We start from the raw sequence: 21,125 nt of genomic DNA on the forward strand, positions 1-21,125 counted from the left end.
GCCATCTGAAAAAGCAGCCAGAAGGAGAATCATTCAGTTCAAAATCTGAAATGAAAAGGCCGTGATTCTGGACTGGATCTGGGATGCCCCAGTTTCTCCGAGCTGCATTGTGCGCTCCTCTAATGGAGCGGAGAACACAGCCTGTGTAAACACAAATGATTGCGCGTAAAGCAAGACAAACAGGAGAAAAAGAGGGTGCCCTGTTAATAAACGTTCTGGGAGTGTCTCAGTGCTGACACCTACCAAACGTTCTGTTGTCTTCCCACTTTAACGCCACCCCACGCACACAAAGGAAGTTTCATTAGCGCAGTGACAATGATAAACTCGACACCGGTCCCTGCGATCGTGGGAGGCGCTGTTTTTTCTCTCCAAGCCTTTGCAAGGGTGTTATTTCCCATAACATCCGCCCTAGTACCAGGAACTGAAATGACACGAAACACCAGGGAAGTTCATGTTTTCACCAAATGTATCGTAAGAAACCTGACAAAGGTTGAGTCAGGTGGGGTCTCTTGAAGACGACTTGTCTTTTGGGAGGGAGACTACTGAATTACTCCCCAAGTCTGAGCTGCAAATGGAAACAGGAAAAGCAACATTTAACAGAGGTGGGGCAAGAGGTTGTCCCAATGCCTATGTGATGGGGTTACATGCATTGCACAATAGTTGGTAAGGAGGTATGGTGCCTTTCATGCATAGGTCACAGGTTCAAATCAGTAGTGACCAGGAATGTATCCTGATGGCTGACCAGTAGCCTATATAATGTGAATTGATTCCTCCCCACATCATAGTGAATGAGGTGTCCACATCACAGAAAAACACCCTCACAAAGAGCCTAAGCAGCGAGGTCAAGATGGAGGAGACACTGGATTATCAGCCCCTCTCTTATCCCTGGGAGAGGTTGCCTCCAACTAATAGCCAATGCATATTGGTTGAGAATAGTGAGGGGAAAACTGTATTGCTTGTGCCTGTCTGAAGGCTAAAGCATCTCTGGAAAAGGTGCAGAGAGCATCTGCATTAAAACTCCCATTTGTCTCCACGCCGGGCCCCATATTGCTAGGGGAGAAGGAAATTGTTGGTTTCTTGTGAAATTCTTTAATACATTTTTTAAAATACATATTTTGCCAGCTTTTCCAGCTATTCGTAGTTTGTACAGAGCAGCAGCTCTGATGCCCTCTAATGCTAAAAGGACAAACCTATCAGCTGGGTTCCTGCAGGCTGCATGGAGTGTGGTTTTTCAGAAGAGCTGAGTAGGTGACGCCCAGAGTCACTGGCCTCTTTTGGGGGGCATTTCACAATGATAGTCTAGCTTGCAAAGTCATCAGTGTTTATGTACCATGCAGTGTGTTATGCTATGGGAGGGGTGTCAATTTACCTCTGACTTCAGTGGCAACAGAGTAGGGTGACCAGATGTCCCGATTTTATAGGGACAGTCCCAATTTGGGGGGCTTTTTTTATATATATATACACACCTATTACCCCCTCCCCGGTCCTGATTTTTTTTATACTTGCTATCTGGTCACCCTATAACAGAAGTAGGACTATGCTGGGCACTTCTAAACCTCCCACCTTTAACCTTGCTTTGTAGAAATACATGCTACATACAATTGAATCTTTTTGGCATGTGATGCTAAACCTTTTGCATTTTCATGGCCTTTGAATACTCAGCAGCAGCTTTAAGATGAACCCCTCCAAACCTGGACTGGGGTGTACAGAATCTGGATCCACATTTTGCATCTTTTCTCTACCTGCAGCAACTAGCCTTGGCTAGCGGCTAAAACACTGGAATGGGAGCCAGAGACCGGGGATTCTGTTTCTGTCTCTGCCACCGACCAGTTGTGGGACTGCATAAGTCACTTCATCACTCCGTTTCCTCTCTCGCACTCTGTCCTGTCTATTTAAATTGCAATCTCTTCAGCATGGGGAGTGTCTCTCTGTGTGTGTCTGTACAGCACCTAACACGATGGGGCCCTAATCTGTAGGCCACCCTGTAATACAGATTGTAATACCTCTAATTGAAAAGTGAGAGATGAGACAGAACTGGACTGCCTGATCCAGCCCTCCCAGCCCTTAGGGAAGTACTGATCTTTGACTTGGGTCTATCTTCCATTGAAAAGGGAAGATGGACCCAAGATAACTGCAGAAGATGATGTCACTTCGTGTGCCACTGTACAGCTCGTCACACTTAGAAGCTGCAAGCTTGCTTCTGAAGCTGCGGAAGTGATGAGAAAGCTTCTCCTAAATGTGTGGCGCTCATCATAACATCTGTGTCTAGCTGTGTCCTGCTCGAAGGGCTCACATAACCTGTTTTCTCTTCTCCCCACAGGTATGCGAATACTCGTTACCCTGCTGTTAGATACTCTGCCTATGTTAGGCAACGTCCTTCTCTTGTGCTTCTTTGTCTTTTTCATCTTTGGGATTGTCGGCGTGCAGCTCTGGGCAGGGCTGCTCAGAAACAGATGTTTCCTAGACAGCAACTTTGCAATGTAAGTACAGCGGAAAACTCACGGTCTCATCTTTTCTCTCTCCCGCTCCAGCTATCGGAGAAACATTTCTATGTATCTAGCTAGCAGGGTTAGCATAAGTTGTGGGTTCCATACAGATATCTCCTCCTTCACACTGCCCCAGGCAGGAAAAGGAAGGTTGCCCCATTAGAAATAGGTGTGGCCAGCAGAACTGAATTGAACTGGTCCATTTGTTGAGTTCTCCTCCCAGGATTTACCCTTACGTGTGTGTTCCTCAGCTGCTGTAAACTGGCGTTGTCACTGAAGTCAACTAGAGCAGGGCAACGTTTTTTCAACAAATAGATTTTTTTTTCCCATTGAAAATGCATTTTTCATTTCTCTGAAACTATTCGCAAAACTTGAGTTGAATTCAACCAATAGTTTTGCCCAGGAGCAAAATGTTGGGGGTTTTTTGGTTGGTGGTGGTAGGTTGTTGGGTTTTTTTGTTTTTGTTTTTTGTTTTTTTCAAAAAAAAACCCTCAACGTTTTGTTTTGACCATTTGTAAATGTCTCATTTTGACTTTTATGGTTCACAATGGCATTTTGAATTCAAATTTGGCCATTTAAAAAAAAAAAGGTGGGAGACCCCAAAATAACCAAATCGAAATCAAAAACTCAAAACAAAATTCATAGAGTTGTCTGAAACTTTTCAGTTTACTCAAAATGAATAAAAAAACCCATTAAATTTCTGTCTGAGTTGGCGCAAAGTATTTTGATCCATTAGCAGTGAATTTTTGTTGAGTTTTTTGATTCGATGAAAAAATTGGTTTTGGTTCAAATCAAACTGGAGTTTTTCCCTTGATTTTTCAGATTGGTCCCAAACAATGTCAATATGAGCGCTATCAATAGCAGTATTACTAACCTCAAGCACTGAAAAATCATGAGATTGGCCTAAAAATCACGAGATTTAAAATAATAATTATACATTTGGGATTTTTTTTAATATTTGCCTTCTGGTTTCTGCACCTTTAGCTTTCACGTTTCCAAGCTTTTTGTTTACAACCACAGGAGACAGGCTCTTACATTTTATTTTAATGAAAGCTGAGATTCATCACTCCGGGAGCTGAGGATTTAAGATAAACATCAAATCTTGTGAAACTCCAGAGTTGGCAACACTGCAACCGCAAATGCAGAAATGTCAGGGGGTGTGTGTGTGTGTGTTCGTTCCAAAATATGTGTTGCAGCAGTTTATTCCTGGTGGGAAGTGCTGGTTACCCTGCTAGGCTGTCTGACTCTGAATCACATAGGGCCGGTTTCCCTGTAAAGCGTGTGATGACAATGTGGTTCTGTTTCTTTAAAACTCCATCAGCAATCATGTCAGGAGGGGCTGGACCTAGAAGGATCTAGGTAGCAGTGAAGCAGGGGGAGAGAGGCATAGTAGTTTGAAGGATAAAACTATTCTCCTTTTTCTTTCATCTAGCTCATTGTTCAGTGCTAGATGAAAGCTACTCCTGAGATTCTTTACCTTTGTCACATCACAATGTCATCTGTAGCATTACAGGTTCCTTCCGCCTCTCTGGTTCCCCAAGTTCCTTTCCTGATCAGCGCAATTAAGCTTTAGCCTGAAGCGTGCTCGTCTAGGGTGCTTGTTCGGTGTCCTGATTGCTTCTAGGATGCTAGCATTTGTTCTGGTGGGTTGTCTTCACGAATACCCCAAAGGCAAATTAAAGAAACCCCGTCAATTCCTTGAACATGATAATTGCAGGTATCAGTCCCAATATGTGACACATTCCTCCTCAACTCCTGCCAGGAGTTGTGCTGCATGTAGGGCATTTTCCCTAGATGGGTAATAAGGCCTCAGCTTTGTCCTGTATCCTGGATGACACAATAATTTGTTGTCTGAATGAACCCATTCTTTGGACAGATACCTTGACTACTAAATGCAGTGTAGTAAACTCCACTAATTTTTAGCCCCCTCTCCACCAGAATGAGTAAACCCTTGTGCTCCATGAGGAAAGGGGAGGGGGGAAATGCAGATTGTTGGGAGAGGGCCTCCCAAAATAAGCCTCTGCGTTTCTCCAAAACACGAAAGCTAGAGGTGATTCCAATCAGGTGTCCATCACGTATTATCGTATTTTACTGAAGGGCTCAGGAGATGCTTTAATGAGAATGCACGTTCACCCCCTGATGAGGATCTGCTCAGGCACTAATCACATTCAGTGTAGTTTTTGGAGAATGCCCTGGGTGGAACCCTATGAATAGACCAAAATCAGACCCTGCTCTCTTGACACACAGAATGCAAAAGCTATTCGCTGTTAGCTCTCTGGAAAATGAACATTTTCTGCACTGTACCAGTAAATCTGTTATGGGATGTGTTTGCAAATACGCGTTTCATGCACTGTAAAAAGTGGACGCCGTACTCTGTAGTGCAAGGAGGATGAGGCTGGCAGCCAGGAACCTGAGCACTCTCATCTCAGTTTTGGCATTGACAGTGCAGTTTTGGGGTCGGTCACTTAGCTGTTCCGTGCCTCCGTTTGCCGGTCTGTAAAATGAGGATAATGTTCTGCAAAGCTCCCTTACAGCCACGCAGTTCGTTGGTGCTTGTACAATGCTATGAACATGTAGAGTGTCATTTTAGAGGGCAGTAGAGAGAGCAGGGGTGCCGGAACAGCTATGCCCTTCCACTTTTTCCAGCCATACAGGCGAGCGACGGGAGTAGCCAGGGGAGAGGAGTGAGCAGGGGATGGGAGGGGGAGAAGAGCCAGCGTGGGAGTGGGGCCTTGGGGGTGGGGCGCGGAAGAGGTGGTGCTGCCACAGTTCGGTCACCTGTGCCCCCCCCCACACACACACACTTTTAGGGCGCTTCTGCCACTCCTGATAGAGATCTTATTGCCACGTGCAAAGGGGGCTTCATTCTTATAATTAGTGATAAGAAGAGTCCTGGCACGACAGGTATTGGTATGTTTGGATGTGTCCCTTGTGGACAGATTGTGACAGGGAATAGTGTCCAGGTTGTGGAGCACATGCGGTCCCTCAGCCACCTTTGCCACCCCTTGTGACTAAGAAACCTTAGAGAATTGCAGGGTGGAAGAGCCCAGTCTGACACTAGGCTCAGTTACAGAATGGCAGTGGAGAGAAACACATCTACAGGCACTTTAACAAAGGGAAGAGAGATGGATGTTGGGGGATCAGATCTTCCTGGACGGATCGAAATCTCTCACTGTAAATGGATTGAACTTTGATCTAAGGCTTTTTTCCCCCTCTTGGTGCAGCAACAGGTCGGGGGAAAAAGCAAGAGCTTGAATGCTGTTGAAATCCATGTTGTTTTAGAGCTGGGATAGCTGGTGTTTTAATGCAAGTAGCTGTCTCCTATTCAAAGAAGGAAAACACCGATGAGAAACCAGGAAGGCCTAGAAAGCAGGGGAAAATCTGGCTGGGGTGGGGGAGAGACATCTAGAGAACCGTTAGGAAAAAGTCAAAAATCGGGGAGTGGGGAATAGAGAGTTGGAACCCCTAGGAGAACAAAACTGCCTTGCTAAGACGAGTAAATGGAGCAACAGCGATTATAAAGGGAGCTCAGGATATACAAGTGCCACATCTGAGAACCAGGATCTCCTCCCGCCACTCAGGTCACTGTCACTGCTCCTCTTGTAAGTGGTGCATATCTTGAAATATGGCTCTACAAATGCAGTTGCTTGTTTCCAAATTTCCTATTCAGCATATCAACGGGAAAACTCCAAGCCTCTAGACCTAGGCTGGAACCAACCTCCCTGAAGTGTGGGTTGTTCCAGATCTGGATTTGAATCTGAACATTATGGATTGAGCCCATATTCATTTCATGTACGTCCTAGCACCCGCCTTACCAGTCACACCAACCGGGATCCAGACTGAATACATGAAGATTTCTGGAAACTCTCAGATGACTATGAACTGTGGTTTGGATTCATAACGAAAATCTTGTAGAACAATCTCACTTCCGAGAACGCTAAAGATCGACGTTAACCACACAGGAGTGAGGAAGTGCCTGAGTTCAGCCTGCATGTGCAGCTTTAACTCTGTCCCCTGATGTGTATGGATTATGACATCCCCCTGCCCCCCACCCCCGCATTACCTCATCATATCCTATTTGTGACTACCTAGTATTTGCAGCATGTGTTGCATCTTACCCAGTGTGCAGAGACCATCCCTCGGTTCTGATGCAGGAGTCCTGGGGCCTATCTCACTCTGATTCTTGTTGATTCTGATTCTGACTGCCTTGTTGCGTGATCTAGGACAAGTCACTTTACATCTCTGGGCCTCTGTTTATTATCTAAAACAGGCACTGCAACATTTACTCAACTGGCCAGCGATGCTGAGAGACATGATGCTATGAAGCCCTCTTAGAACCTCAGATAAAAACTTTTAGTCATGTTCAGATCTCTCTGTAGCTATCCGCCGCCCTCCGAGTCAGAGATGTCACTTTGCCCCTCCTACGTCTTATTGCTCTGATACCGATGACCCAGAGTTCTCTAGCCAGTGCCAATCAAAGGCCGCGCAGCGTACTTCAGGACTTTCCATCAGTCATAAGTTAATCACACAGTTGTCATTTAAAAGCTCATGAGGCTGTGTTAACACGGGGCTCTGAGAGGTTGCATTTCAATTTTATGGTGGGCAAGCACAGTGTGAGCGCAGTGTTTTGGGTCCCTGGAGCAGAGTGCCGTCATTGACATAGGCGAGTCTCTCTAATCTCTCTGACCGGTTTGCGTCCCCGTAATCAAAATTATGATTTTTGGGGGGGAGGGGAGAGGTTGCTGCAAAGTGGAGCCTTTAAAAATTAACCACACGGGGATCGCTTGCTAAGTACAAAAACTAACCAGCACAGAGGAACAGGCTGTTACATAACGTCCATTAGCCACATCAAAGGCACTGCAGGATTTTCTAATCAAGGGCTCAATCCTTATCATTAAGAGCTAAATTGGGTTCCCTGTCCTAAGCCTGAGTCACCGGACTTGGTGCCGAGGGAGGGAGCCCTGGGCTCCAGGCATGGCAGCACTTCTGTGGCTACTACTGCAACCTATACTTTTCCTGCACATCTGGTCTACTGGGGATAGTAGCAGGTGGATCCAAGTTGCTGTGGATCAACTTTTCCATATCTGCCACCTAAAAATCCAGTTGCTCAGGGATGTACAGGGAGTTGCGAGCAGCTGGGCTTCAGAAGGATTAGGGGGGAGCAAATGCTCTGGATTTGATTCTGCTCTTAGTTACACTGGAGTAATAGTGAAATACTGTGCACCTGTTCCATTTAATCAGGGGCTCTCTGCAGCCCTGAAGGAAGGAGCGGGGCTCCTATATTTCCCCTTATGTCCAAATGTTGCAACAGAACTCCCACTTTGACTTTTGTTCCCTATGGAGTGAGTGATCACTACTAAAACTGCATTTGATTTGTTTAAAATAGCCCCACTCAGCACCACCACCACCTTGGCCTCTGCCTATAAACCACCCCAAAGCTTGGCTCCAAACTGGGAGTGAATAATTTCTGAGGCTTGATCAAAATTTATATTTTATCATCTGTCTTTTTCATTCCCCCCAAGTCTGCGCTTCTGGGTGCCAGCAAAACGTTCAGAGGCAAGCGCAGTGAAATCCCACAGGAAGGGATGTTTCTGGGCGATTTATGACTTGACTGGAAATCTCAGAAGAAAGCTTGTTCTTCCAAGAATCCAGTGCAGCTTTTCAGTCTCAAAGAATCCAATCCAGTGCCTGCTAAGATTCATGGCAGCACGCACGTTGACTTCAGTGGGAGCAGGGTCAAGACCAAGAGTTCTGAAATCATCTTCTGGATTTTTGAGAGCGTGGCTGAGTAGAATCGAACCCCCAAACCAGGGGTGGCCAGCCTGAGCCTGAGAAGGAGCCAGAATTTACCAATGGACATTGCCAAAGAGCCACAGTAATACGTCAGCAGCACCCTATCAACTCCCCCGCCCTGCTCCCAGTGCCTCCCGCCCACCGGCAGCCCCACCGATCAGTGTCTCCCTCCCCGCACCTCTTGATCAGCTGTTTCGTGGCATGCAGGAGGCTCTGGAGGGGAGGAGCGAGGGCATGGCAGGCTCAGGGGAGGGGGCGGAAAGGGGTGGCGGCAGGGTAGGGCCTGTGGCAGAGCCAGGGGTTGAGCAGTGAGCACCCCCCAGCACACTGGAAAGTTGGCACCTGTAGCTCCAGCCCCGGAGTTGGTGCCTCTACAAGGAGCCGCATCTTAACTTCTGAAGAGCCACATGTGGTTCCAGAGTCCCAGGTTGGCCACCCCTGCCCCAAACCTTTTGAGGTTTGCCCTGCTAGTGACAGAGGAAGTTCCAACATCATTGAAGTAAATAGGGCTGCATGGGTGTAACTAAGGGGAGAATTCAGCCCATTTGCTTTAGTGCCCAGGTAGGCGTTTTCCCTCCTTGCTGCTGTGCTTCAGAGTCTGAACTAGATGCGTCTGGCCCTCAGTCATGCCTTTCAGCTCCAGGGAGAGCAGTCAAAAGGAAGAAAAAACCCTTATGCAATGGACATAGGTTCAAAATTAAGCCATGGCTTTAAACAGAGGTGAAGAGAATAGAAGTCTGTACTGAAATGGGAATGAGATTGTGGTAATTTAGTGTCGCTTGCCAAACATTCTGTGTCCCTAAAGCCCATTGTTGTTTTCCTCTGCCTAAGACAATGGTTCTAGACCTTTGGCATGTCCCGTTTGGCAAAAGGAGACACCACAGCTTTCCTCTCACTCTGGGCCTGCTGCTGGAGGCCAAGACAAAAGAGACGGGCATTAACTTTTCCCATTCCATTTATCTGTCAGAGGGAGACAACAGTCCAGAATAAGAGAAAGGGGCAGGTGGTGCTTGGGTAGTGGGCAAAGACTAGAATCCTGGTTCTGATTTCCTGAGCACCCCTGTAAATTGGGAGTGACTCCCATGCAATCACAGAGCCTGATTCTCTGCAGCCCTACCATCGTTTCACCAGTGTGATGTAAAATGTTACCCAATGAGCATGATGGTGTTTTAAACACAATTTGCTCTGGTGTAAATGGCTATACAAGGGGCAGGGAAGAATCAGATCCATGACGTTTAACTGGAGTAACCAGTGTAAGTGAGATCTGCCTCTGGCCCTTTGACTACAGTTTCTAGTTAATTTCCTCTCTCTGAGGTCGTCATTGCCAGAAGATGTCCGGACAGTTTGACATTTTACACCAAACTTCAGAGATGACCATACCTAGGAGGCCACGGTCAGAGATTCTTACACAAATCAGACTTGCAGGGACTGCAGGGACTTTTTTCCTGAAGAGAAGAATAAAAATAGCATGGGGGACAAAGGTGTATCTTGAACACCAGCTCCATGGTGATCTCCCCACTCCCAAATGAGGGCGCTCCCCTGGTCCAGAGATCCATGTGGTGGGAGGGAGATGAGCAGAGGGGACCTTCCTCTGAGGTATCATGCCCACGGCTTCTTGTGTGGTGTGTCTGATCTGGCATCACTTGAAATTGGCACCCGAAATGAAGGACTCTGCCTGTGTGTGTGTCAGCAACAGGATCAACCCAGCAGCCTATCCAGATGCTTGGCCCTGCCAGCCACCAATCCAGAATTAACCTTTAACTCTAGAAAGAAAAAGAATCCAGGTCACCTCTGGCTTGCCCAGGCTGCTGGTGGGCTGTTCCTCGCATGCCGCTATTCGTAAGAGCATTTTTCTCCTCCTCAGAGCCTTTGAAGAAATTCGGTGAAAGAGCTGTGATGTGTCGTATGTAGCTCACGCTGCCGGACAGATAGAACATGAGTACTTCGGTCTTAATTAACTCCGGAGCCGCTCCATGCTGCCCTGCTTTTGGCTGCCTGGCTTTTCTTACTTTTTGAGAAAGTAAGTAAAGGCCATTGCAGACAGCTCTGTGGGTTTGTATGAAAGGGGCTTGTGAGTGTAGCTTAATTGGTCCTTCTGGCTTTCCTTAAGCCAGTGGATTTGTCAGTCTGATTTCCCATGGAGAGGAATTTCCTCTTGAAGGGCCCAATCCCATGAAGTGCTGAGTGCTCTGAACTCCCCCCTGGCTTCATGGGACATCCAGTGCACTCAGCATCTGCCAAGAGCGTGCTCATCGTGAGCTCCAAAGCCTGTAGATGAAGATAAACTACTGCCTTCCTTCCTGGAGGGTAGTTCCTCTGAGTCAGCACTGAGACACACTTGGCAAGGCAGTGGGCAAGGAGTTTGGACTGCCACTGCCTGCGTTAGAACTGGACGGAGTTGTTAATGCTGCACCTCCACTAGACATACAACATTCAACTGCAGCAAGCACAACAGACAGACAGGCCAGCTGACAGAGAAAGAGGTGCTAATCCACTCTTCATTTCCGGTGCATTTGTCCTCCCAGCACAGGGGTCTAGTGATGAGTGGATTCACAGCCATTAGCAAATTATGCAAAGGACGTCTATTTGCAAATAACAATATAACCAGCTGGCCTGTCCCCCTGAACAAGGTAGGCGGTTTCAGATGAGTAGTTTCCATTTGGTTCGTGGATCTCACTGGCTCTTTACCATTGGATGATGGTTTTGCTTTGTGTTTTTTTTACCCATTTGGATTTGCTGACAGGCCAGTCAGTACAACTGGACATCAATACCAAAAAAGGATCTTAATTTTGCTACATTGCTGCCATGTCATGGGATTTTTTCTTATTGCAACTACAGTAACTAGAGAGCAGCCGTTGTTCAGTGAACAGCTGCAGTGCCAGCTTTTTGTAGGGGGTTGGGAAGGGGGGAAAGTGGAGTCTCATTTTGTAGCCTCCCTAGCACCATAGACCCAAGGAACAGCACTGGTTACTCAGAGCCAGCAAAAGTGACATAAGTGGACACAACACTTTTGATGCCCATTGGCGATGTTTGGCCCTCTGTGGAGGATGTTCATTTTTTAAAAAAAGTGATTTTATTGCAGGTGCAAACTAGAGGCAGAAAAAGAACAGGTCTGCTCATGTAAGAACGAAGCCAAACTTCCTTCCAAACCTCACACGGGAACCTTTTCCCAGCTTCAAAGATCATTAGTTAAGCAGGCTTTCCCCAGAAGTCTCCCGCCAACGCACTGACCAGATCTGACCCTATCTCGCTTGTTAGATCATCGGTCAAGGTGGTACAGAGGCAGACACATTTATCCTCTAGCAGAAATGTCTGGCATGGTGCCCATCTCTCTGCCCTCCCCATGCTTTTGTTTCACTAGCCACATTTGCCCTCCTTCTGTCCAGTTTTAAGGTACGGGGGGAGTGTATCAAATCAAGAGGTTAAACATAACCCAGGAGGGCGAGAGGGTGCAATGGAAAAGGTTGATTTGGGAAGACAAACATGTATTAACTGACTTGCAGCTGGGAGGACAGATAGCTACAAACTCGTGTGTGCCGTAGAGCATTGCACTATGTCTGATTACACTGGACTGGGATGGACAGTTTTCATAATAGCCAGGGTGGAAGATTAGGGGGATTGATATCACACGCAGGCATCGGTCGCACCTGCCTGATCACTCTTGAATCCTTTGTCCATGCTCCGTGATTACGGCATGTGTCTCCGTCCGCACATTTAAACGTGAAACAACCGCCAGCAAGTGGGCTTTGGCATCCATCAGCTGCTAATTGTCCAATCATCAATCCAGCTGGTCTCTCCAACTTTGAAAATCCAGCTTTGTTCTGCGTGGAATCCTAATTATAATTATCCATGACAGATGGAGCCCTGACCCGCCCCCGCAGCCATTAGTAACCAGTGTGCTCCTGGTCGCAGAGTTGGGGGGCCACTGAAGGTAATGAGTTTCTGCTTAGTTTGACATCTGTCTGGCTCATTACAATGCTTCATCTACTGCACTCCAGCCTGGGCTGGTTTTCCTGGGTGAGCAATTAGAGGCTGCTTCAAAGAGCATGTCATCTGAAATGCCGCAAATGGATCAGAACAGATTTTGGCCAAAATTGCTTTTTTCTTTTTTCTTTTTTCTTTTTTTTTTTAAACTGGTGCCCAGAGAGGGCAAGTGCCTTGTTCCAAGCTCACACTGGGAGTCTGCAGCAGAACTGGCAACTGAACCCAAATCTTCCAGGTCCCTGGCCAATGCCTAAACCACAAGATCATACTCCTTCTCATAGTGACTCTCCCTGACGCAATACACACACCTGTGTACTGAACTCACCTGCCAGGATCCAAGACACGAGTTTCCAACTCCCCGTCACTCTGGGGGATTTTTTGTTTCTCCTATGCTTAGTAGTCTTAACTCCACAGGATGACACACAAGGAGTCTGAAGTGTAACATGCTGCATGGACCTCAACGACCTTGCTTAGCTCAAGCCACTTTCATTCTGTTTGCTGCTATATTCTTGTCAACAGACCCAGGAGTTGGAGCATGTGGAACTAAAATGCCCTTTCCTTCCCCTGGTTAAGACCAAAGGCTGCTGTAATTCCAGGAACTCTCTGGATAACCAGGCCTGCGAGATGAGAAAGCAGCCCGAGGGGCAGAAACTTCTCTCCTGGTGACGTGGGAATACTTAGCTTTTCCTTACAGGTTCAAAGGCCTTTGCAGTACTCGCCCTGTAACTGAACTCAGGAGACCCGGGTAACAGGGATGAGCGCGTTAACTACCAAGGAAAACTAGGCAGTTGCTAGGACTCCCCATGGTTTTAGTGTCAGAGGCAGTGCTAGCACACTGGGGGCCCAAAGCAGGAATATTTGGGGGCCTTCCCTACACACAACACATACTAGACAGCAAATAGGGGGACCCATTGAGCTGCTCGGGGCCCTAAGCAATTGCTTAGTCTGCTTATGCCTTGCACCGGCTCTGATTACGGTTGCACTTTCTAACATCGTCAAGCAGCTGAGAGTATCTTCCTGCAGCCCCGGTACTTAAGGACCCAGAGTGAGACCAGGGGGATAAAGTCTCATTATTAGATATATAGCAAGCTGGCTCCTATGGACTCTGACCCTGAGTGTGTCTGCATCATGTGAGAGACCCCTTCCAATAGGAGGCGCTCTGGTGATCCCACAGGACTAATTTTAAAGAGACGTTAACAGCCTGTACTACAGTTACCTTGCTGCAAAATCAGCCAGCGCACAGCATGATGCAAAGGGAGAAAGGTTTGGCCGGTGCTCTTTGGGGTGTTGGCTCTGTGTTAGCCATGACTGGTTGACACAAGCCACAGGTTTCTGAGTCTCATTCGCAAGACCCCTTGTGCTCGAAACGGCACGTTGCTGTCTCCCTTGGAAGGCTGAGGGTGCTGAGTCAATGCTAGTGGGTTTCAGACATGTGGCTCTATGGCATTTATGGTCTTTCATACCTATGGGCTGGATGAGGAAAAGTCATCACCTCCAGCACAGCGCTTGGAAACTCTGCTTTGCATTGCGTTGTTAAAGGGAGCATTTGGGCCAGAAATGTTGAGGTCTCAAACAGTAAATGAGAACAGCACGAGGCAGGGGAGCTCCGGGTCTATTTCCATGCAGTCGCTGGAACTGCTGTTACATTGGGTTTGTTTGTTTTTTCCATACCCTGCAATTGAAAGGTCAAGGCAAGGAAGTCAAATGGGATTTATGGAGCAGTACCCGGAGCTCCTTGGAACGCAGTTTGCTGCATGCTGAGCCACCAGGATGGGGAAAGTGCATTATTTCCTCAATAGCAGCAGCCATCAATAACAGACTTACTAGGGCAGCTTGTGGCTGCTGGCTTCCCACGGTGAGCGGATTGTGCAGAGTGTGCTGACTAATAAGAAAGTGAGGCCAAAATGGGGCTCTTCGTGTCGCCTTCCACTGCTGCTGCTCCCAGACCTCCCTCTGCGTTGTGCAGAGGGGCCCCACGATTGCTCCCTGAGAGCCATGGCTGGCCTAATCAGCCCTTGCGGCCTTCGTTCTGTGATGGCGCTGCAGATTCAGCATGCAGCCTCCCTCGCTGAATGGCCTTTTGCTTGACAAAGTGGCTCTCCGACTTCCCAGGCCATGCTCTGCCCTAGCATAAGCGGGGGCAGTTCCCACTTGGTTCGCTGGGGGGTTGGACCCATTTGTGCCAGAGCTGCGTTTAATCCAGTGTTTTGCACAAAGCAGCTAGCTGCTGCCCCAGCGGTGCCGTGACAGTGCTGAGCTGCCAGCATGTTTCACCCGGATCCTCTGAGGCGATGCCTCTCAGTCCCTATCAGTCTGGGCTCCGACCAGCCAGTGACTGACTGACACAGCCCATTAGCAACCCCCCGAGCTGTCTGTCTTCTCTCTCCCACAGTCACCACTTCGTGTATGCATCCGATGAAGTGAGCTGTAGCTCACGAAAGCTTATGCTCTAATAAATTTGTTAGTCTCTAAGGTGCCACGGGTAATCCTTTTCTTTTTGCGAATACAGACTAACACGGCTGCTACTCTGAAACACTTCGTGTATGACAGTCAGGGGTGAAAGTAAGTTAGAGGAGTTACCAGTACGCAGGAGTCCTGAGCAGGGGGCGTGGCCTTAAATCCCCAGGCCCTTTAAATCTTGATTTAAAGGGCCAGGGCTCCAGCTGCGGTAGTGGTGGCTGGGAGCCCAGGGCCCTTTAAATCACCCCCAAGTTACCAGCTGCAGAGGCGGCCCTTTAAATCGCCGCCAGAACCCTGCCACCGCTACCCCAGGGCTAGGGTAGCAGGGCTCAGGCAGGGATTTAAAGGGCCCCGGGAGGGTAGTGGGGGCTGGAGCTCCGGGGCCCTTTAAATCCCCACCAGACCCCCGCCACCGCTACCCCGGGGCTCGAGCAGCAGGACTCAGGCTGGGATTTAAAGGGCCCTGGGGCCCTTTAAATCCCCACCTGAGCCCTGCTGCCCGAGCACTGGGGTAGCAGCTGCGGGGCTCTGGCGGGGATTTAAAGGGCCCCCGAGCAGTAGCTGCGGCTGGAGCTCCGGGGCCCTTTAAATCCCCGCCAGAGCCCCCCCACTGCTGCTATCCCAGGGCTCGGGCAGCAGGGCTCAGGTAGGGATTTAAAGGGCCCCGGGGGTGGGAAGCAGCGGCTGGAGCTCCGGGGCCCTTTAAATCCCCGCCGCCGCTACCCCAGGGCTTTAAATTGCCCTCTCGGAAAGCCGGTCCTGGTACGATGCACTGGCTCTTACCGGTACGCTGTACCGGGGCGTACCGGCTTACTTTCACCTCTGATGACAGTCCTCCTCTCCCTGGATATTTTGTAGCCTAGCAGGCTGCTGAAAAATCAAACTCCCTGAGAAGGCCACGTTGAAGGGATAATTAGCACAGGATCTAACGCACCCACGTGGCTTCCACCCACACACAACCTCCAGCATGCCCAGGGTGCATGCCTGTGTGTATTGTTCCTCTAAGGCCCAACTGCTGATTATGTTCCAAGCAAACTTTCTTCTGGTTTGTGGGGTTTTGGTTTATTTACTCCTCCTTCTCCTCCCCCCCAATCCTTCAGCTACCTCCATGAGCTCCTGCTCTCTCTCCCCAAAAACCTTCACACACTTATACAGGTGTGTCTCGGCACGTTTTAACCCTTCACAAAAATCTCCCTCTCTCGGTGTGACGTTGTAGCATTCGATCACATAACAAAGACAGGAGGAATACAGCACTCGGACTTTTCTTCAGCCTGTTTTTGGATGGCAATTTCCCTCGGAACGAAAGAGGCTTGTGGGTGGGCAAGAGGAATTCAGGCAGGTCGGGGAGATGCACTGTTTAATGTGCCGTCTCTGTCTCTTCGATTCAAGATGCAGATGCTCTGTATAGTGTGGCACGTCCCGTGGGTCAGAAATGGGGCCCAGTGCGAGGCCCTGAGACAGGGCACGGAGAGCTCACCGTGGCCTTGGCAAATAAGGAGTAAATAGCAATCCCTATTAACTCCGCTCTCCAGTGAAGGGGCCATAAAACCAGCTGCTTCAAGAACAGGAAGGGAGAGACTGGGATGGGGGAAGACTGATATCTGATCCTGGGGATGATGGCTAGACCCCTCCCCTGAGCTGGGGAACAGGGTTTTATCTGATGGATGGGGCCTGAGACAGAAGGAGAGGGAGATCCTCAGCTGATGTGAGTTGTCCTAGCTCCATTGTGGAGCTGTTCTAAGGTTCTCCCTGGAAAAAAGGGATCTGAACGGCTGAGCTTGTCTGTTTGCTATTTCTCCATGGAAAAGGCAAATTATACAGGATGAAGAAAAAAGAGTTTTGTGCTGAATTGTTTCACCGGCATACAGGCCCCGTAAATCTCTACCAAATGCAATAAGCAGCTGGATTTTCAGAGGTGCTGAGCCCCTTTACCCCCGTTTGATGTTGCATCTGCTTGTGCCATCCTGAAAGTAAATCAAATAAGGGAGAGATCCCTGCCCCCAAGCTTCTGTCTAATTCCAGGCCCTAGATTCCATATAAATGAGATGTCATTTATTTCCCCTGGGCCACTTCAGCTCAGAGAAGCAGACTCCAGTTTACTGCGGTGTTGGTAGCAATTTCCCAGCTTGGTTTACTGATGCTTCTCTCAAAAATGCCCACTTGGATGAATAAAATAAACTTCACAGGAGCCACTGGTTTAGCTGGGACTTTCCAGGTGCTTGGTCCTTGAGTTTTAACTGCTAAACCGCACAGTCTCCGACAAGATTATGGCTGGTGCAGGCTCAGAGATTTGGTCAATGGATAGTCCTGTCTTGAAGCAGTGATTTAATTGCAGAGATGAATGCTAGGGGCACATCTTCCCTACACACCTCTTCTAAACTGGACCTTAGAGCTAACTGCTTAATAGCTGAGCCTCAGTTTCCACACCTGTACAATGGGGATAACGCTAATGTCTGCCTGTGTAAAGAGCTTTGAGAACTACTGAGGAAAAGTGCCAGAGAAGAGCTAGCTATTTTTGTTATTTTATAACAGAAAAATCTAGTTTCTCCACTCCTACCCCCAGATAATCTCTTGTAGTTCGCATTATTGCTTGCTTAGCTAATGGCTCCACGAGGCTCCTGAAATTGGGAATCATGAGGAGATTGAGCTGAACGTTGCGGTTCTGTTCCTCTAGTTGCAATATGCTCATTACCTCAGGCCTACATCTCAGAATCTTTGCTGTAACTTCCCCTGCACTTTGGGATTCCATAAGTAAATATACCCAGAGTTGCTGAAAACCTCACAGACGTGTTCTCAGTTGCCATCTGGTCTGATTTTGTTATTTAAGATGTTCCCACCAGTCCTCCCTTTCTACACCCCAAGGTCGGTCTGGCTGGCAAGGACTTTAGTGCTGGAGGTGGCAGATGGATGGGCATTACTCACAGAGCTAACAGGGTTGTGGAAGGAGTCAAAGGCAGAACACCACTTTCCAAGCAGCTATGGCAGCAGTTGAGCAGAAAAATCATAGAATCCCATATAGAGCAGGGTAAACCTGGCTGGTGGGAAATGACATGTAACTAGCTCAGTTCACCATTATATAGCAAATTATCCATTTGACTCACTCCATTTCCCGATCCATGAAGCTGATTGGATGTTTGTTTAAGAAGTGTTTCAATTACCAGGGGGGCAGAGGAGACAGACTTCACAGTGAATGATGTTCAGAGCAAATCCTACCATCCGTGCTGCCCTATGAAATTTGTGCCATCCCTGGAACACACAGTTACTGAGTGCCCTAACTTTTTAGAAGGACTTAAGTGAAGGCTTAAAAAGATAGGTTAAAAGTAAAGCAGTATGTCAGTGTTTACAGGATTTAATTAAATTCTCATGAGCGAGTACCTAGACGTTCCCTATGCACTTCACTGAAACAAGGACCCAGCCCCTGCCCTGAAAAGTTAAGTCTAAGTTCTATTGAGCCCTGTTGCTTTTTTCTTTATCTATTGATTGGTTTTATTTAATCTATTACATTGCACCAGAGACGTGCATGGTGCTGTACAGAGCAGATTGCATGTCTGCACTAGCACTTTTCACGCTAAACCTTTTTTATTCCACTGCGGTGTTTACCCATGGTAAAGTATCTGTACTTGGTCTACGCTAGCACTTCAACATTACTTATACTAGTAGATCCGCACGGGCGCTAGACAAATAGTGTGATAAGTCCAAGGCTCTGACGCTCGGTTGCTTTGCCCCAGAAATTACAGGTGTAAGTAAAGATTAGTGAAAAGGCACACACCGGCCATGCAGCAATTAAAGCTCCCAGTTATCTTAGCCTTCCAGAACCATAAACTGAATCCCAGACTAATTCAATCAGATGGGAGATAAGCACACAGCTCTCGGTAATGTGCTTTTGGGGTTTTTTTTAAATTCTGCAACAACAGAAAGAGTTTCAGATGGCTGATTCGCTCCTTGTTAAAGCTCGGTGTTCTCTTCCCAGGGACATGCCTGGAGATGGATTAATTGGAAATTGGATTTGTCTGAAGTTTGTTCTGTGCACCAAGAGGGGAGTTGCTTTTAGTGAGGCAAACTTGACTCTTTCAGCAAGAAAGAAGACTCCAGAGGAACCACAGAATGGCTGCTCTTGGCCATGCTTCTCTCTAGAGTTTGCTAATTAGTTAATTTCTGCTGTAGGCCATTTCTGGAGGTGGACCCATGCCATGAAGTTTGGAGTCACGGTTTTGTTTCGGACCTGTTGCTAGCTGATACCTATTAAAAATTGATCCTGCAGGGAAAAAATGAGTGATGTTGTGGGACTGTGTCGTGAGTCTGATGTTGCAATAACTGCACCTGCAGGAAAAGTGGTGGTGATCTGTCAGCACATGGCATTGTTGGGGCTTTGTATTGTGCTGATGCAGCAGTATGGGATGACGTTGCACCATAGTGCAGCAACAAAATAACTTGACTATGTTGACATGGAGATGTGATGAACTAATGGACTGGCCCAACTTCCTGACCTGGCAAAGTTGGGCTTGTGACACACCGACATGACATCACAGTGGTGTGGCAACCATTAACAGCAGGATGCAGCATAAAACTGAAGTTAACTAGCAGGCCTTATGGTAGAGCCATCCTAACCACATTTGTGATGCTGTTGGGGACAAAACTCGGCCAGTCCTAGGTTTTGTGGGGCCCTATGCTGCACCTATAACTGGGTTCTCTTACCTGCATGTACCCCCATCTTGCTTCCTGCCCATCTGCGAAACCCCTTAGCCTTTGGCAACCCCCCCCCCCACACTTAATTATGAGACCACTGGAGCCACAGCTCAGGAAGGCATGCAGTGAAGAACAGATGCAGACTTTTGTAGGCAGAGAACAGGGAAGGACAGGGAATTGCATCTCTGCCGTGGCTTCCTGGTGCCAGAGCTGGATGGGACAAAATGACCAGGAATCTGAGATGGTGCTGTGGGGAGTGGGTCATGTGAGGGGAGTGGAAGCCCTGGAAGAGCAGTCTGGGCTGTCTCATAGGCCTCCGACTTCCTCTGACAGGTCAGCGCCATTGAGCTCCTGCACAATTCTCAGGGCCGCCTTTCTGAGGTGGAAGCAGGTAGCCCTGGCAAAATCATGTTGGTCTGTGGTCCGTAAGAAACGAAGGAAAGCCAGCTGAGGTTTCCCCACAGGGAAGGACGGGGAGAGACACATTGTTTGGTGTTCTTCTTGGTTTCCTTCCTTGCTTGCTCCCCTCAGAGCGACTGTGCTGCAGGAGAACAGCCGTTACCTCAAGAGACGGTTGCAATGGTCAGGTTGACAAACGGGCATCTTCCAGAGCCTTCACGGGAGGGCAGCCCACTCCTTCTCCAAGGGTATGTCGTCTTAGACCCTTCAAAGCACAGCTGTGGAGGTGGGAGGAGTCCAGCGCCTGATCTGCCATGTTTGACCGTCTCTGTTCTAGAGGGACCCTGGGGTGACCTAGCAGGGGGGCTGTGAGGTGGGAATAAGGGGCTTTGGCAGAGCTGAGGGAGAGGGGAGATCCAGGGCATACAGCTACAGGCTGAGATTGAGGGGCATCAGTGGAGCTCGTGGGGAGAGCCCAGGGCTGGAATAGAGGAGGGCTGCAGGTCAGGATTGAGGAGCGTCAGCAGAGCAGTGGGACAAGCCCAGGACTGGAAGCAGGGGGTTGCAGGTCTGAGTTCAGGGACATCAATAAAGCTCTGTGGGTGTGAAGAGGCCAGGACTGGGGGCTGCCTGTCAGGTTGAGGTGTGTGGGGGACAGCAGGAAGCTACAACCATACTCCTGGCTACGCTTGACTGCAGCCTGCATTGTTAATCTTTCCATTTCAACAACTGATTCAAACACAGTGTTTCAACTTATTTTAAAAAGAAAGCAGCATAGACAAGTGGGTAGCAGAGCTGGATCCCTTCCACGGCCAGTAATTATCAGAGAGCAGCAAGGATTAAATATTTCATTAAAGCCAAGCTGCCGTGGGCAAGCTTTTCAGGTGATAACTTGCTGTGGTATGCAAGGCAATCCCCCTGCTTCTTGCCCAGGCCTGACCTGCTGAACAGCACCTGGGAACATTTCACTGTCGAGCCTGAAAGGGAAAAGTGCGAGGGTTTCTGTAACAAGAGGAAGTGATGCGGGAAAGGGGGCTCCTGTGTATGCAAGAGTTCAAGCAGCCGAGCGTTAGGGAACGTTCTGTTCCCGCCTGCAGCCAGAGTTAGGGTGGTGGGGCGGCTGGAGACCCGAGGTGGAGAGAACCTCTGGCGCTGGTTCCAGCTCTTTAAAAATGTTATCTCCCAAGCTGTAGACTAATGAGTCTGGTTCAGAGACGAGTTCCAGGCCAGGTGGGAGACTGACACCGGGTCGCTGCTTAATTGAGGCAAAGGATGTTGCTTCGGGGAATCTAGTCTAGTCTTAACAAGCCCTCTGAA

The 21,125-nt window shown here is 48.4% G+C and overlaps 1 protein-coding gene across 4 annotated transcripts in view; it reads left to right on the top strand.

Moving 5' to 3' along the window:
* CACNA1H (calcium voltage-gated channel subunit alpha1 H) overlaps positions 1 to 21,125 on the top strand; it is a 480,991-nt gene that overhangs the window by 292,373 nt on the left and 167,493 nt on the right. For all 4 annotated transcript variants that reach the window (XM_038418997.2, XM_038419000.2, XM_038418999.2 and 1 more), the window contains exon 6: positions 2,321 to 2,480. In XM_038418997.2, coding sequence (XP_038274925.1) covers positions 2,321 to 2,480 — 160 coding nt within the window. The remainder of the gene's footprint in view (positions 1 to 2,320; positions 2,481 to 21,125) is intronic.

This window comes from Dermochelys coriacea, chromosome 10 (assembly GCF_009764565.3).
Source record: "Dermochelys coriacea isolate rDerCor1 chromosome 10, rDerCor1.pri.v4, whole genome shotgun sequence".
Lineage (NCBI taxonomy): Eukaryota > Metazoa > Chordata > Testudines > Dermochelyidae > Dermochelys > Dermochelys coriacea.